Genomic DNA, 13,137 nt, shown 5'->3' with positions numbered 1-13,137 from the left:
CGACAGTCCTCTGAGCTAGGAGCGCTCTCCACTTACAGATGAAGAAACTGAGGCTCAGGACGTAAAGTGCCTCACCAAGGTGATCCAGCTAGGAAATGGCTGGTGCCAGGATCAACACCCAGGCAGTCTGACTCCTGAGCCCTTTTTCCTTCCAAGTGTCTAGGATTCTGAGGTCATGGAAGGCACGAGAAATAGGGTACTGGCCACAGCAGAAGTTCTAGGGGTGCCTGAGTGGAAGGCCATTTCGGATTACGTGCGTACACCCGGCCCCTTCAGGCCCCACCGCTGACTGGGGGGAGAGGGGTGAGGGGTAGAGTGGCAATCCATGGTGCCCTGAGGGAACAGAACCTCAGCCAGCCACCTGAGGGGAGGCAGAGTCTACTCTGGTGGAAGGACAGCAGAGTCTCCGAGGAATGGCCTCTGGGAACTGGATGAGGCTCCTAGAGAAATCCGAGGGAAACTGGGGACAGCAGCGGAGGCCTTTTGCCAGCAGTTCCGAGCCCTGGGCCAGCCTCTGTACCACAGACATCACTAAGGAAATGGGTTCCTCAGAAGTTGCCATAGCAACTCCAGGCTCAGGCTGAGGCCTGGCAAAGGAAAGCAGGGAAGGAAAAGGCCAGTCCAGGGCACAGCAGCGCCTGGTTCCTGCGAACCAGATAAAGCCAGGGAGCCTCACCTGCCCCAGACCCCTCCCTTGCCTACCACTAGCCCCCGCAACCACCTCCCAAACAGCCTCCCTGCCCTGCCCCCCAAGGCTCCTTCCTTCTCTTCCATGATGGTCCCTCCCCCACCCACCACAAGTTAGGTCCCTCTCAGCTCCCCAAATGTCCCCCAATACCTCCATCATCAGCCACTCCCCTCTTCTACTATAGCACTCCCTCCTGTATCTGCCAGCCCCCAAATCTCCAAAACCTTACTCCAACACCTTCAGCTCCTGCTCCTTGCCACCCCCTGCCAGGACAATCTTCACCCCCCCCAACCCCGCCCCTGCACAGGCATTTCCCACCAGGCCCTCATATGCTCCCTGCCTGCATCACTCGCAGCTCTCTGCCTCCACCCCAGCCCCCTGACTCCAGCCCTCCCTACCCGCCCCTGCCTCCCACACAGCCCACCGCTCCTGCTTGCCCAGGCCCGTGGCCCCAGCTACTCCCTGACCACCTCACTCTCTTCTCTCTCCCGGCCGCGCTCTTGCTCCTTTGCTCTCCTGCTCTCTCAGGAGCTGCCTTGCGGAAAGGTTCCGTTCCTCCCAGAAAAAGGCCCACATGGGAACAGGAATGTGCAGAGAGAAGAAAAGGCAGCAGCTGCTGAGACAGCAGGCATGGAGGGGGCCCTAGTGGTGGTGGTGGTGGGGGGATCCTGGGAACAACTGGAGCCTGAATGGGCGAGGTGGGAGAGGGCCCCTGGGAAAGTGGAGATCTTGGAGAGGATGAGGAAGGGACAGAGGGGTCCACGAGACCATGGCGATGGCACAGGGAGCCAGAACAGGTGGGAGCAGGAGGCTGTGGGTGGTGACGGCACAGGAGGAGGGAGGCTGCGGTGTGGGAGGACAGAGTAGGTAGCCAGGGCCGGGGTGGCAGCAGGGGCGGTGAAGTGCACAGAGGGACAGAGGGACGGATGGTGCAGGGGAGAGAGGGGTGGAGGCCGAGGGAGCGGTGAGGGGCAGTGCGGGATGGCACGGTAATGTGGAAGAGCGCGGGCCCGGGGAAGGCCGTTACTTACACGTGAACGGAGAGCGCCCGTCCTCTGTACAGACTGAATGCGCTGCCATACAGGTCACTGGCCACCGAAAGGCTATCCTCTGACCCCCAGCTTGCGCCCACCAGATTAGCTCGAGACGCCCGCACCAACGGCTCCACCCCCAGGTGCCGTGGCCCGGCCCCGGTTGCCTGTGCTTGCCTTGGGCTGCCCGGGGGGCGGCGGGTGCCACCCCTGCTGCCCGCTTCCTGCTCCAAGACCGTCTGCCCGCTGCCCCACCAGCTCACTTGCTCCTCTGAGGTGCCTGTCACGGAGGTCGGGGGTGTGTCCAGGGAGGTGCCCACCAGGGTGTCGGAGCCCCCTAGAGAGAGGAGCAGGGTGAAGCCCAGGCACCTCCCGGGGGAAGCCCGCCTGCCTGCTTTTGGAGCAGCCCAGAGAGCTCACCTGTGGGGGTGCTGAAGTCCCCGTCATCCCGAAGCTCCAGGCGCTGGGTCCCCTGCACATCGCTGATGTCATCCTCGCCCGTCTCCGAGTCTGGAGAAGAAGGGGTCTGTGTGGGCAGGGCCCTCCTCCCTCCGACTCCAACTCTTCCCTGTGTCTCCTCCTGCCTCCCCCGCAGCAGGCTCCATCTTACCACCACTAGCGGGGGCTGCCACACCTCTCTTCCCCCCTCTTTTACCCCCCTCATCCCCCGGCCCAGCTGGGGTTACTCAGGCCATTCCCATGGCTTCACCTAGGGGTCCCTGGCGATTCACCCCTGCCTCCTTGGCCCTGAAAACCACCTGCCACTGCCCCTCCCAGCCACTTACTAGATTACCAGAGTCTCAGCCCTCCCCATCCTTGCCCGTCAGTGATAGCGTAGGTTCCTGTGCAGCCCCCAAATAACAAGATCCTAGGTTCCAAGGCTCTAAATTTTGGGTTCCGGTACCCCAGGAACAAAAGGGAGTCACCTCAGAGTCGTACTGTCAGGGCACTGGGCCAACTGCAGGGCCGGCCTGTCCTCCACCCCGAACCAGCAGGAATGCATCAGGGCGCAGCTGAGGCAGGGTGAGGAGAGGCCGGGGTTGTGCAGGGAGGTGGGGGGAGTGGAGGGCTAGGGCCAGAGCCAGTTTCCTACCGTAACTTTGCTTTCTGCAGGAGCGGAAAACTTCGCTTCCATAGGAGCAGCAGGAGAGAGACATGGACAGACTGTTATCAGAGCGTTTGTGGGGCAGGGCATGGTGGGTAGACAGGACAAAGGGGGCATGAGGGTACCGAGTGCCCAGAAATGCCCTGTGGGGATGGGGCAGGGGAAGGGAGACACCTGGAATGGGCAGAGCATCTCCAGTCCTGACAGCCTGCAGGCTCCCACTGTGCCCAGCTGGGGAGCACACATGCTTTGGCTGGTAATTCCAACTACCCTAGCCATTCTATACCCTTGGCACTCTCACTGCTGCCCCTGGCCACGTGCCACACTTACACACACACACACACACACACACACACACACACACATGCACATCTGCTTGTGGTCAGGCCACTTGCAGACCCAGGCCACCCATTAGGGGTCAGGCCCACCCTCTCTTAAAATATTTGCACTGTGCTTTGACCCTTCTTTGCAAACCAAACCCCCAAACTGTTCTGCCTCATGATGGGACAGGTACCCTCTTCCTAATCCTTTTCTTCTATTGCTGAATGGGCCTCAAAAGTGCCCAGTGATTAGGCTACGCAAAGTTTCCTTGGCCTCTTTCCTAGCAGGTTCTGTGCCTCAGTTTCTCTATGAGTGCCATGACAAGCAGGAGCCATGTGCTGGATTCCAAAGCATGGCAGTGAGCTCATCTCCACTTGGTCCCACAGATAGAGCACCCTGAGTCAAGGCCCATGGTGGGGTGTGCTAGTGACATACCCCCCTCGACCCCCTCACCCCACAGCTACAGGGTACAGGGCACCTCCTTGAGTGAGTATGGATGTGTACTGGGGGAGCCCACATCTCATAGTCTGTCTTTAGGGCCTGGGCATGAGGCATGAAGAGACATGGACCAAGAGAAGGAGTGGGCATGGGCTAGAGCAGGTAGCCTGTGGTCCACGCACCATGGGTGAGTCGGCCAAAGGCCCGGCGGGAGTGGCCGGTTTTCTGAAAGAGAAAAGCCAGAATGAGTTGTTGAGAGGAAGGCTCACTCCTGCTGTCCCTCACCTCCCATCCAAACTCGATATTAAACAGAAATTCATTCCAGGGGCTTGGAGAGGAGGAGGAAGGTAATGCACAGCTTTCCCTGCAGGGAATGTCTCCACTCTTCCCTGCTCTTCAACCCTCCTAGCAGGAGCTCCAGGCTACCCAGCTTGGCTCTGGGGAGGAGCAGAGAAGGAAGAAGAGAGGACAGCAAAGCTTTGGGGCAAATGCTGGGAGTCTGACAGAGGCTCACAGGACTGGGGACCTGAGGGACACCCCAGAGATAGAAGCTAGGAGACAAGATAGCAGGCTGACTGCCGTGAAGGAAGAGATGGGGGGGTGGTGCTTGGATGACTGGGAGATGGAGGGATGAGGACACAGATTCCTGCTGGGGGAGGGGCAGATGGGGAGGACAGATACCTGAAATAGGTGTCAATCGGGCAGGACGGGTGATGGGGGACCAGAGGGCAAAGTCCAACAAGGGCCAGAGCCTCACGAATGCAGAAAGGAGGCCTGGGTACGCGGAGAACAGGGCAGGGCTCCGGGAATTTACTGAGCTCAATCCCTGTGCGTGGCTTCCAGGAGCTCGGGAAGATGGAAGGCTCCAGACTGGGGGGCTGGGGAAAGCCGGGGCGGGGGGCCGGGGTTGGACGGAGGAGAGGGGAGACCAGGTGGCAAAGAAGCCAGTGGACACCCCACGCCGAAGCTGCGGCGGGGACCTCCCCGAGGGGTCGCGGGAGATTGCGGACCACGGGGCCTGGCTGCGGGGGGTGGTCTGCCCTTCGGTGCGGGGAGGGGCCGCCGCCCTCGGCACACAGGCCTGGGAGCCCCCCAGAGCGCGCCCGGCGGCTGCCCCTCCGCCGCTGGGTGGGGCGGGCGCGGCCCTGGCGCCCCCTCCCCCGGGGCCCGGCCGCGGTGACCCGCCCTCCCTTGGGGCGCCCAGCCCTTCCCGCCCCCTCCCGGCGCCGCCCGCCCCCGGAGCCCTCACCTGGAAACGCTTCTTCACCCACAGCTTCTTCATGGCGGGGGAGGGGGCCGCGCCGGCGGCCGGGCGAGGAGGGGACGGGCGGGGGCGGGGCGGAGTCGGAGGCGGGGCCGGGGGCGAGCAGGGGAGCGGGCGGGAGCCGGCGCCGGTGGCGGAAGGAGCCGCGGGGCCGCGGGAGCCCGGGCGGGGGGAAGACGGCGGCGGCGGCGGCGGCGGCGGCGGCGGCGGCGCCTAGAGCCCGCCCCTCCCCCGCCGGCCTGCACCCCACCTGGCGCCCCTTCGCTGGCCTGTTCCCCTGCGACCCCCGGGGCGGCGCTCACCTGCCTCCGAGTATCCCCACCCCGCACCTGCCTCCTGGGCCCTGGGCACATGGGGAAACTGAGGCACAGAAGGGGTGCAGCGGTCCCTATGAGAGTTCGGGCCACCCTCTCATTGGCAGCCTGACGCGGCCTCCACGCCACCCCCACTCGCTCCCCGCGGGGCCGCTCTGGAAGGTCAGCCGCATCTCGCCTTGCTCACTCCACAAACATGCGCACACTACCCTGTGCCAGGCAGTACCGAACTCGTGGCGGCCGGAACACGCCGCAGGGCCACAGCGCCGGGTGGGGGCGCCTAGGTCACAAACGGGACAAGGGCCCTGGTGGGAGGGAGCTCCGTGCTGAAAGCAACTGAGACTATGAAAACCCCCAGTCTCCTCAGGAGAGCCAGAGAGGGCCCTGGAGATAATCGATGGTAGGTCCTCTGTCCTTGCCCCCTGTCTCTCTCTCTCTCTCTCTCTCTCTCACACACACACACACACACACACACCAGCTAAGGTGCCCAGAGATTCTCCTACTAGCCACAAATATGACCCACCTTCTCACCCATGGGTGTGTATACTCACCAAACTCTATTTGTCCTCCTCCCATTCCGCACCAAACCACCGTGCACACTTTGCAACCCGAAACTCAATTCTCCCCTCCCCCCAACAATCATTATAACTAAGTTTCTTAAGCATTTACTGAGTGCCAGGCACTTTAAAACTGTTCCCCCAGGGGCTCCTGGGTGGCTCAGTCGGTTGGGCGGCTGCCTTTGGCTCAGGTCATGATCTCAGGGTCCTGGGATTGAGCCCCACATCAGGCTCTATGCTTCCCCTCCCCCTCTGACTGCCTCTCTGCCTGCCTGTGCTCTCTCTCTCTCTCTCTGTCAAATAAATAAAATTTTAAAAAAATGTTCCCTCATTCACAGCAACCTCTTATGAACAGTGAACTGCCTCCATTTAACTGACAAGTAACTAAGGCTCAGAGACAGCCTAGCACTTAGCCAAAGCCACACAGGTTCTGTGTCTCCAACTGTCCTCTCCATCCAAGTCCTCATCCCAGCATACACAAGCAGTGCCACTCACTGTTAGCAGATTTTACTTGTCATCTGAAGTTATGTAGTTTATGGACCCCCCCCCCTTTTTTAAGTTTAAAGGCATATCTTATACATTCTGGGTGCATACAGGTGGTCCTGTTTCCCGGACCTCCAAAGGCAGATGTCACATGTACAGACACATGACTCGGGATGAGCACTGAGAGCGGACACGTGTGTGTGTCCATATCGGTTCCAGCCAGAGGCCTCTGGACACCCTCAGGCGCTCTCCCTGCCCACCCCCCAGTACACCCACTCACAGATGGGGGAGCTGAGTGAGGAGAGGGGGTAACTTGAGCCCCTGTTCCCCAGGAGAATCCGAGGGGCTGGCACATTCCATAGCAAAAATAACCAATGGGCAGCGGGCGTGAGTGACGGGACAGCTGGGCTGAGGACAGGCCTGTGGGATTCTGTGTTCCTGCTCTGGGTCTGCACCGCTCACCCGCACTGGGCTGGCCTGGGGCATGCTTGCAGGGTGGGCCACCCCCAGTTGGCCCTAGATTGCCATCTTTTCCCCTCCGTGGCTGGACAGCTGTGCCTCTCTGCTATTTCCCCAAACCCAGACTCCCAATTTCTGCACCGCCAGCCTTTACCCTTCCAGAAAAAAATCTATCTCATCATGCCAGGCCTGATCTCTCACACAGACCTTCCTCTGAGCCAGGTGAACCCACTCCCTTTCTCTTTGCATCCTCTCTTTCTTGCCTGAAAAGTCCAATTTCTCCCTTCCCCATTTTTGCTTATCTTGCTCTGCATTTCTGACACACAGTAACATTTTTACTTACTTATCATGTTTATTCCATGTTGTTTATCTCCCCTCACTAGGATGTGATCTTTAGGAGGACAGGAACTTGAGGGATCCCCCTGCCCCATGTAGTCCCAGCACCTAGAGCAGTGATAGGCCCACAGTAGGCACTAGATAAAGGAGGAGGGAGTGGCAGAGCTGTGGGTGGCAGGGATAGGGATAGTAAATCTTCCTGGAACAGCTCATTCATCCAGCCGTCCTCCCTCCTCCGTCCTGACCCAGAGCCTTTTCTAAGAAATAGCTGGAGAAGTGGCCATCTCGAGTGCCACTCAGGATCTTCCTGGGAGAGCCTGCCCTGGCTTCAGAAAAGTTCTCCTGCATGGGCTTTGGCTACTTGGGGGCTTCTCTGCTCCTGTCCAGTGCTCCCACTCTGGCTCCTCCTCCCCTCCCTGATGAGGACTGGGCCTGAACGGATGGCAACACTCTCCCTACCCACCCCAATTCCATACTAATTTTCCTCCTGGCTTTTCATCCAGACATACCAAGGTCTGGTGGAAAAAAGTAACTGCAGAATATCCCTCAGCACAGGCTCTGCTGCATACCCCCACCTTTTCCTTGCCTGAAGAAGCCCTCTCTCCCTGTCTTTAACCTTTCCTCTCCTCTTCATGGCCTCAAGTCCCCAGCATGGTTCATGCCTACCTGTTGACCTTTGGCCCTTCCGATTGAAACCAGAGTCTTCCAGAAGACTATGAAACATTCAGCTCATGGGGCAAGCACTGTCAGCTTGCCTGTTCTCTCGGCTGTGCCCTCTCCTCTTTACCGCCTGTCCTTTAAACCACCCCCCAGCCACACCTGTCCCAAGTGTTGAGAGTGACACTTGTTCTGGTCACTTGATTTGCCTGCAGCTCCTCAGCCCGCACAGGTGGGAGTCCGATGTTCTGAAGGAGATGAATGCCCACCTACCTTGGAGACGGGGCCAGGAGATGGCTTTGGGGATATGGTTGGGAGAAGGATGGTTCATGATGAAAAATCCTTGCCTTAGTCTTCCCATGCTTCTCTTTCTGATGACAGGCAACGTGGACCTGAACCCCTACAGTTCTGGCTCTGTCACCCCATTAGCCATGTGACCTCAGGTAAATTCCCTCTTGGGACTCCCATTTTCTCCTATGCATAACCATCACTACAGTAATCTGGGCTTAGAAGATTAAATAATGAAATGAGATGGGGTGCTGTACCCACATTAAGGATTCTCCAGGTAGCCTGCCCATTTGCTGTCTTCACTATTCCTATGCTTTCCTCATTTCTACACCCCAAATCCCACCCTCCTGTGTCGCATCCTCCAGATTCTCCAGCCGGCAGCCCAACTGTCTTCTCAAGGCCCCGCCCTCCTCAAGCCAGGTTGATATCCCTCCATCCTTGAGTGAACATCTCAGGCTTCAGGAGTGCCAGGAACCTTAGCATCACCAAGCCAGACAGCAATCCCAGCCAGGAAACTGCCTCCTTCTGCAGCCAGGGCCTGGCTGGGTTTCCTCGAGATCCCTGAAGTTCTCCTGCTGTGGATCCCAACTGAGAAAGTGTTCCATGAGTAAGTCTGAGCAATGCTGAGCTGCCTGTCCAGCTGCCCCTGACCAAGACCCGGAACTGGGCAGGTACTGGTTGAGGGGGAGGGGCAATAGGAGGAGGAGGAACCCAGGCTCACACAGTCAGTCCCCACTATCACCAAAGCAAAGCCCTGCCCTCCCCAAAATATGTGGGAGGGTCGTAGTAGTTAAGTGTCTAGTTTTTTGCAGTAGGACAGACCTATTCCATCCCCGCTCAGCCACCTTCTCTCTGTACCACAAGAATTGCCATTTAATCCTCTGTACCAGCTTCCCCAGGGGTGCTGTGGGACTTAAATGATATATCAGGAGATGTGATGGTGTGTCACTTGCCACACAGTAGCATGTAGTTATATTCATAAGCTAAGAATTATTACCAATTAGTAATAATTCTAAGACTGGTCTTGGGGCAAAGATTTCACCATTTGAGAAAAAGTTCTCAAATGTGACTTGCTGTAGCACAATCCTCTTGCTGTATTAACATGACTGTCAAAGGGCCCCAGATCCAGTCCTCATGACACCCAGGGTCCTTTCCTCAGCCCACGCCTCTCAAACATGCTATTCCTGCAAAGTAGCCTGGAGACTGCCTTTGTGGCCTCTGTCTGGATAGGCCCAGTGGCATTCAGCCCTGCTAACCATGCTACCCAGCTTACAGAGGGATGGAGAAAACACATCTTGCAGGGAAACACAACCCTGCTCGGGGGTAAGGGGTCCAGCCTCCTGTCACTCTCCTTACTTTTGGGGACCCTAGCAGGTTAGGGGGCTCTCCTCCCAGAAAGAAGGCCTGGGCTACTGGCCATACAATGGACAGCTCCCCTCCTTTTCTTTTTCTCTCTCCTCCCTCCAGAATTCCTTGAGTAGGGTGGAAACCAGAAGGGATGGGTTCTTAATTCTGGGGTGGCCATAACCAGCAATATGTCTTCTGGCAGATCTTCCTCCGTTCTGGACCACAGTGTCCTCACCTATGAAAGGACGCGTTTGGAGCTGCGGTTCTCTGTGGTCATTTCAAGTCGAGACAAACATGGCACTCCTCAGGGCTTCCTTATCCTTCCCTAATATCTCTCTCCACGGGGCCCCTGGGTAGCTCAGTTGGGTCAGGGATCAGTGGGCTAAGCAGTTAAGCGTCTGCCTTCAGCTCAGCTCAAGATCCTGGGATCAAGGCCTGCACTGAGCTTCCTGATCAGCGGGAGCCTACTTGTCCCTCTACCCCTCCCCCCGCTGCTCGTACTCGCTCTCAAATAAATCAAATCTTAAAAAAATAAATGAAATGGTTTGTTTTTTTTTTATAAAATGAAATCTCTCTCCCCTAGACTGTATTCTCACCAATCTATCATATCCTTTGATTTGATTAATGTTCTGTTTTCATTTCCCTTTGGCCTGAGAGGACAAGAGCTAAGATCCCCAAGGAGTCTGATCCTTCCTCAGCTCACAGCCCTGCAAGGATGGGTCCCTTCCCTGACTCCAGGCTGGGATGGCCTGTACCTGGCCAAGTACAAAGCCGATCAAGAAAAGCCAACCTTGACTCTCTCTGCCCCAGGCTTGGCCACAGGGATTCTGAGGAAGCAGCGCTGAAGATGGTAGGAGGGTGGGCAGTGTGGGGTGAGGGAGAGAGCAGAGGTGCTGACACACAGAGGCTGAGACCCTGCTGCGTCTCCTGACATTCTGCTTCTCTGCCCCTCCTTTCCCCTCCAGCTACTGAGGTCTTTCCTCCTTGTGCCTTCTCCTCAGCCCCCAGGGATGTACCCCCACCAACGCCACCCAGCTGGAGTGAGACCTCCCTCTTGAAAATGCCTGGGACACACTCAGTGATCCCCAAGCTCTTTGCCAGCCATAGCCTACTCCCCCAGAATTCTGCTTCTCAAGACTCAGTCAGCCCAGGGCTCTGTCTGAGGCCTACGGAACAATTGGCCGGCTTAGGGGCTAAGAAAATTTAAAAGGAAATGCAGATACTGACCCAAGGAGAATCTGCCCCTGGGGGAATCTGCCCAGGGGGCCTGAGTCCCATACCAGCCCCAGTAGGACCCTCAGTACCAGGCCCAGTCTTGGTCTCCTCTCTTCTGCCTCAGATCTTCACACATGAGCCTGGCACTGTACCCTGACATGGGGAGGGTCCCAAGCACCAGCCTGAGCATCCCCCTTTCCTGCCCTCTGAAACTCAGGCAGACATGCCCCATTGGTTGTCATACCATACTCCGCAAACCCTCGTCCCTCAACTGTGTGTACCACCAGGCCTTTCCACAGCCTGCACAGGTGCACACACATACATGCGCACACATGCACACCCCCCACACACATGCACACACACAGGCTTCTTATGAATTCTCAAGCCCTCAAGCATGTGGATTCTCATACACACTGGGGAGGCCCCAGGCCTAGGTCCTCCTCCTGGGGCTCTGTAACGTCTTCATACTCGTCTACCCACTGGCTTCTTCCAACCAGCCTGGCGCAGATCACACCCACACGCCCCAGCAGAGCTCAGACCCACCCCTCAACATCGCAGTGGGGCCCGGGGAGATCGCCCCTCTTTCAGACGTGTGCAGCCCCATGAGGTGTCTCAATTCTAGGTTACCCGAGCTGATAAAGACAATTTTCTCCAGAGGATTTTCTCTCCCTACAGGGAAATGAGGAGGCCTTTCACTTCGGAATTCCAGAGACGCCTTAGTGGGGGCTCAGGTATTTGCTTACCAAATGCTGACCCTTGACCTCTGACCTTCCTGTTGTGAGCCTCTCTACTTTGACACCCCTCCCTGCCCCCCCAAACACACACTTTCCTCTTGATTGGCACTTCTGGGTCTGCGGGGCCAGAAGCCAGAGCTCCTGGGAAGAGCTGGATGAACCAGCGACCTCCCCACTTGGATCCTGCAGCCCTGGTCCGGGCTCTGAGTACCCCAGCCCACCAGACTCGCCGCCCTCCCCTCCCCTCCCCCCACCTCCCCATTACCTCCAACCTCCAGCACCGTGAGAACAGCCTCACAGGAGACCTGGCCCCGCTCGTTCTGGGCCCTGCAGCTGTACACTCCGGCGTCCCGCGCCCCGCAGCTCCGCAGCCACAGGCAGCTGGGCTCAGGGGTCGGCGGAGGCAAGGGCTGCCCGTCCCGGAACCAGCTGAGGCTGGGCTGGGGCGTCCCGCTCACTGCCACCCGCAGCCGTATGTCGCTGCCCGCCAACACCGCAGCGTCCTTCAGGGGCCGCAGGAAGGCGGGAGCCCCGGCCACCGCCCCTCTGCCGGCCCCCACCTTGGCTCGCTTGGGAGGCACCCCGGGGCTGGGGGGTGCCCTCGTGCCCGCGTCCCCGCCTCGCGTGCCCCGGGCTTTCTGCATGGCCTCTGTGACCTGGGCTGGAGGGGGTGGGTCTCTGGAACCTGCCGGCCACGGGGGCACCCGCGGTGGGAATGGTGCCCTGGGAGATGAGTCTTGGGGGGCCGGCGCCCTGCCTTCCTGCTGCCCGCCCGCCTTCGGCCTGTGTTACCCAGAAGGTCACCAGGGCGGCGGTTGCGCCTCGGGGGCTATTTTTAGGCCCCCCGGCTCGGGTTGCGAGTGAGCAGTGGAGGGAGGGGGCAGCAGAGGAGGGGACTTGGACGCCTCGGCTTCTTCCCACTCTCCAGGAGCCCCTATCTCCAACCCCCTGCTCCAACGGGGTCCCTGAGCACATAGTCCAGGTCCCATCCCCTAGGGTGACCTGGCCCCCAGCCCACTCAGGAGTCTGGAGTCGGGTTACCCTTGGGCTTTATCCCATTGCCCTGCCACCCAGTCCTCAGGCTTCTGATTCCCAGCTGGAGGAGAGGGAGAGGAGGTGCTGGATGACATGTCTGAGAGGCAGATGGGGAAGCAGGCCCAAGTGGAGGTGAGCAGATAGCCGGGAAGAAGGACCAGTGGCCTCCCCAGCCTCCACGACAGCCTGGTGAACTGTGAGCCTAGGAGCAGGGAGTTGGGTGGATTGAGGCTCCCAGATGGTCCTGCCCTTACGTGGTGTGTGACATCAAACGTCTCTCAACCTCCAAGTTCTCATCTGTAAAAATGGATAGTTGGATGAAGGTTGCAACAGACAGAGAAGGGTGGGAAGGGCATTCCAGGCGGAGGAACAGCATGATCTAAATCAGAGCATGATGAAAGTAGATGACAAGTTCTAGAGTCAGAGGAGTTTGGAGGGATTGACCTGCAGGAGGGGTGGGGTGAGTGGAGGTGGTCGTTTGGCTCGCTAAGGTCTGATGGCAGTGGGTGCTGCTGGAGGCTGTTAAGCTGCAGGCTAACGTAGTCAGAGCTGTGTTTTAGAAGGATCCCCCTTTGGAACCATGGTGCAGGGGGTGAACTGGAGATGATGGGGCAGTTGGAGGCCGGTTGCAGTGTGGTGCTTCAACAGGTTGCACCTCGACAAATATCAAGGTAGGACATTGCTGCTTTTAGAATTTCAAGTGAGGGACGCCTGGGTGGCTCATTGGGTTAAGCGTCTGACTCTTGACCTCAGCTCAGGTCCTGATCTCAGGGTCATGAGTTAAAGCCCCACTTTGGGCTCCGCAATGGGCCCAGAGCCTACTTAGAAACAACAACAACAACAACAAAATAGAATAAAAGTTCAA

General features: G+C 58.4%; 1 protein-coding gene across 11 annotated transcripts in view; it reads right to left on the bottom strand.

Annotated features, from left to right (window-relative positions):
* SPEG (striated muscle enriched protein kinase) overlaps positions 1-12,063 on the bottom strand; it is a 55,798-nt gene extending 43,735 nt beyond the window's left edge. The window contains exons 1-5 of one of the 11 annotated variants that reach the window (XM_047721087.1): positions 11,503-12,063; positions 3,766-3,808; positions 2,813-2,847; positions 2,140-2,229; positions 1,897-2,056 (exon numbers count right to left, since the gene is read on the bottom strand). In XM_047721087.1, the coding sequence (XP_047577043.1) occupies positions 1,897-2,056; positions 2,140-2,229; positions 2,813-2,847; positions 3,766-3,808; positions 11,503-11,881 (707 nt within the window). In that variant the 5' untranslated portion in view covers positions 11,882-12,063. Of the gene's footprint in view, positions 1-1,719; positions 2,057-2,139; positions 2,230-2,812; positions 2,848-3,765; positions 3,809-4,832; positions 4,931-11,502 lie in introns of those variants that run through there. The other 10 variants (XM_047721074.1, XM_047721079.1, XM_047721078.1 and 7 more) reach the window with 10 other exon arrangements.
* Between the last annotated feature and the right edge of the window lie 1,074 nt (positions 12,064-13,137).

Source organism: Lutra lutra, chromosome 3 (assembly GCF_902655055.1).
Source record: "Lutra lutra chromosome 3, mLutLut1.2, whole genome shotgun sequence".
Lineage (NCBI taxonomy): Eukaryota > Metazoa > Chordata > Mammalia > Carnivora > Mustelidae > Lutra > Lutra lutra.
The sequence above is the reverse complement of the archived record's forward strand: the minus strand, read 5'-3'. Positions and strand labels throughout refer to the sequence as shown.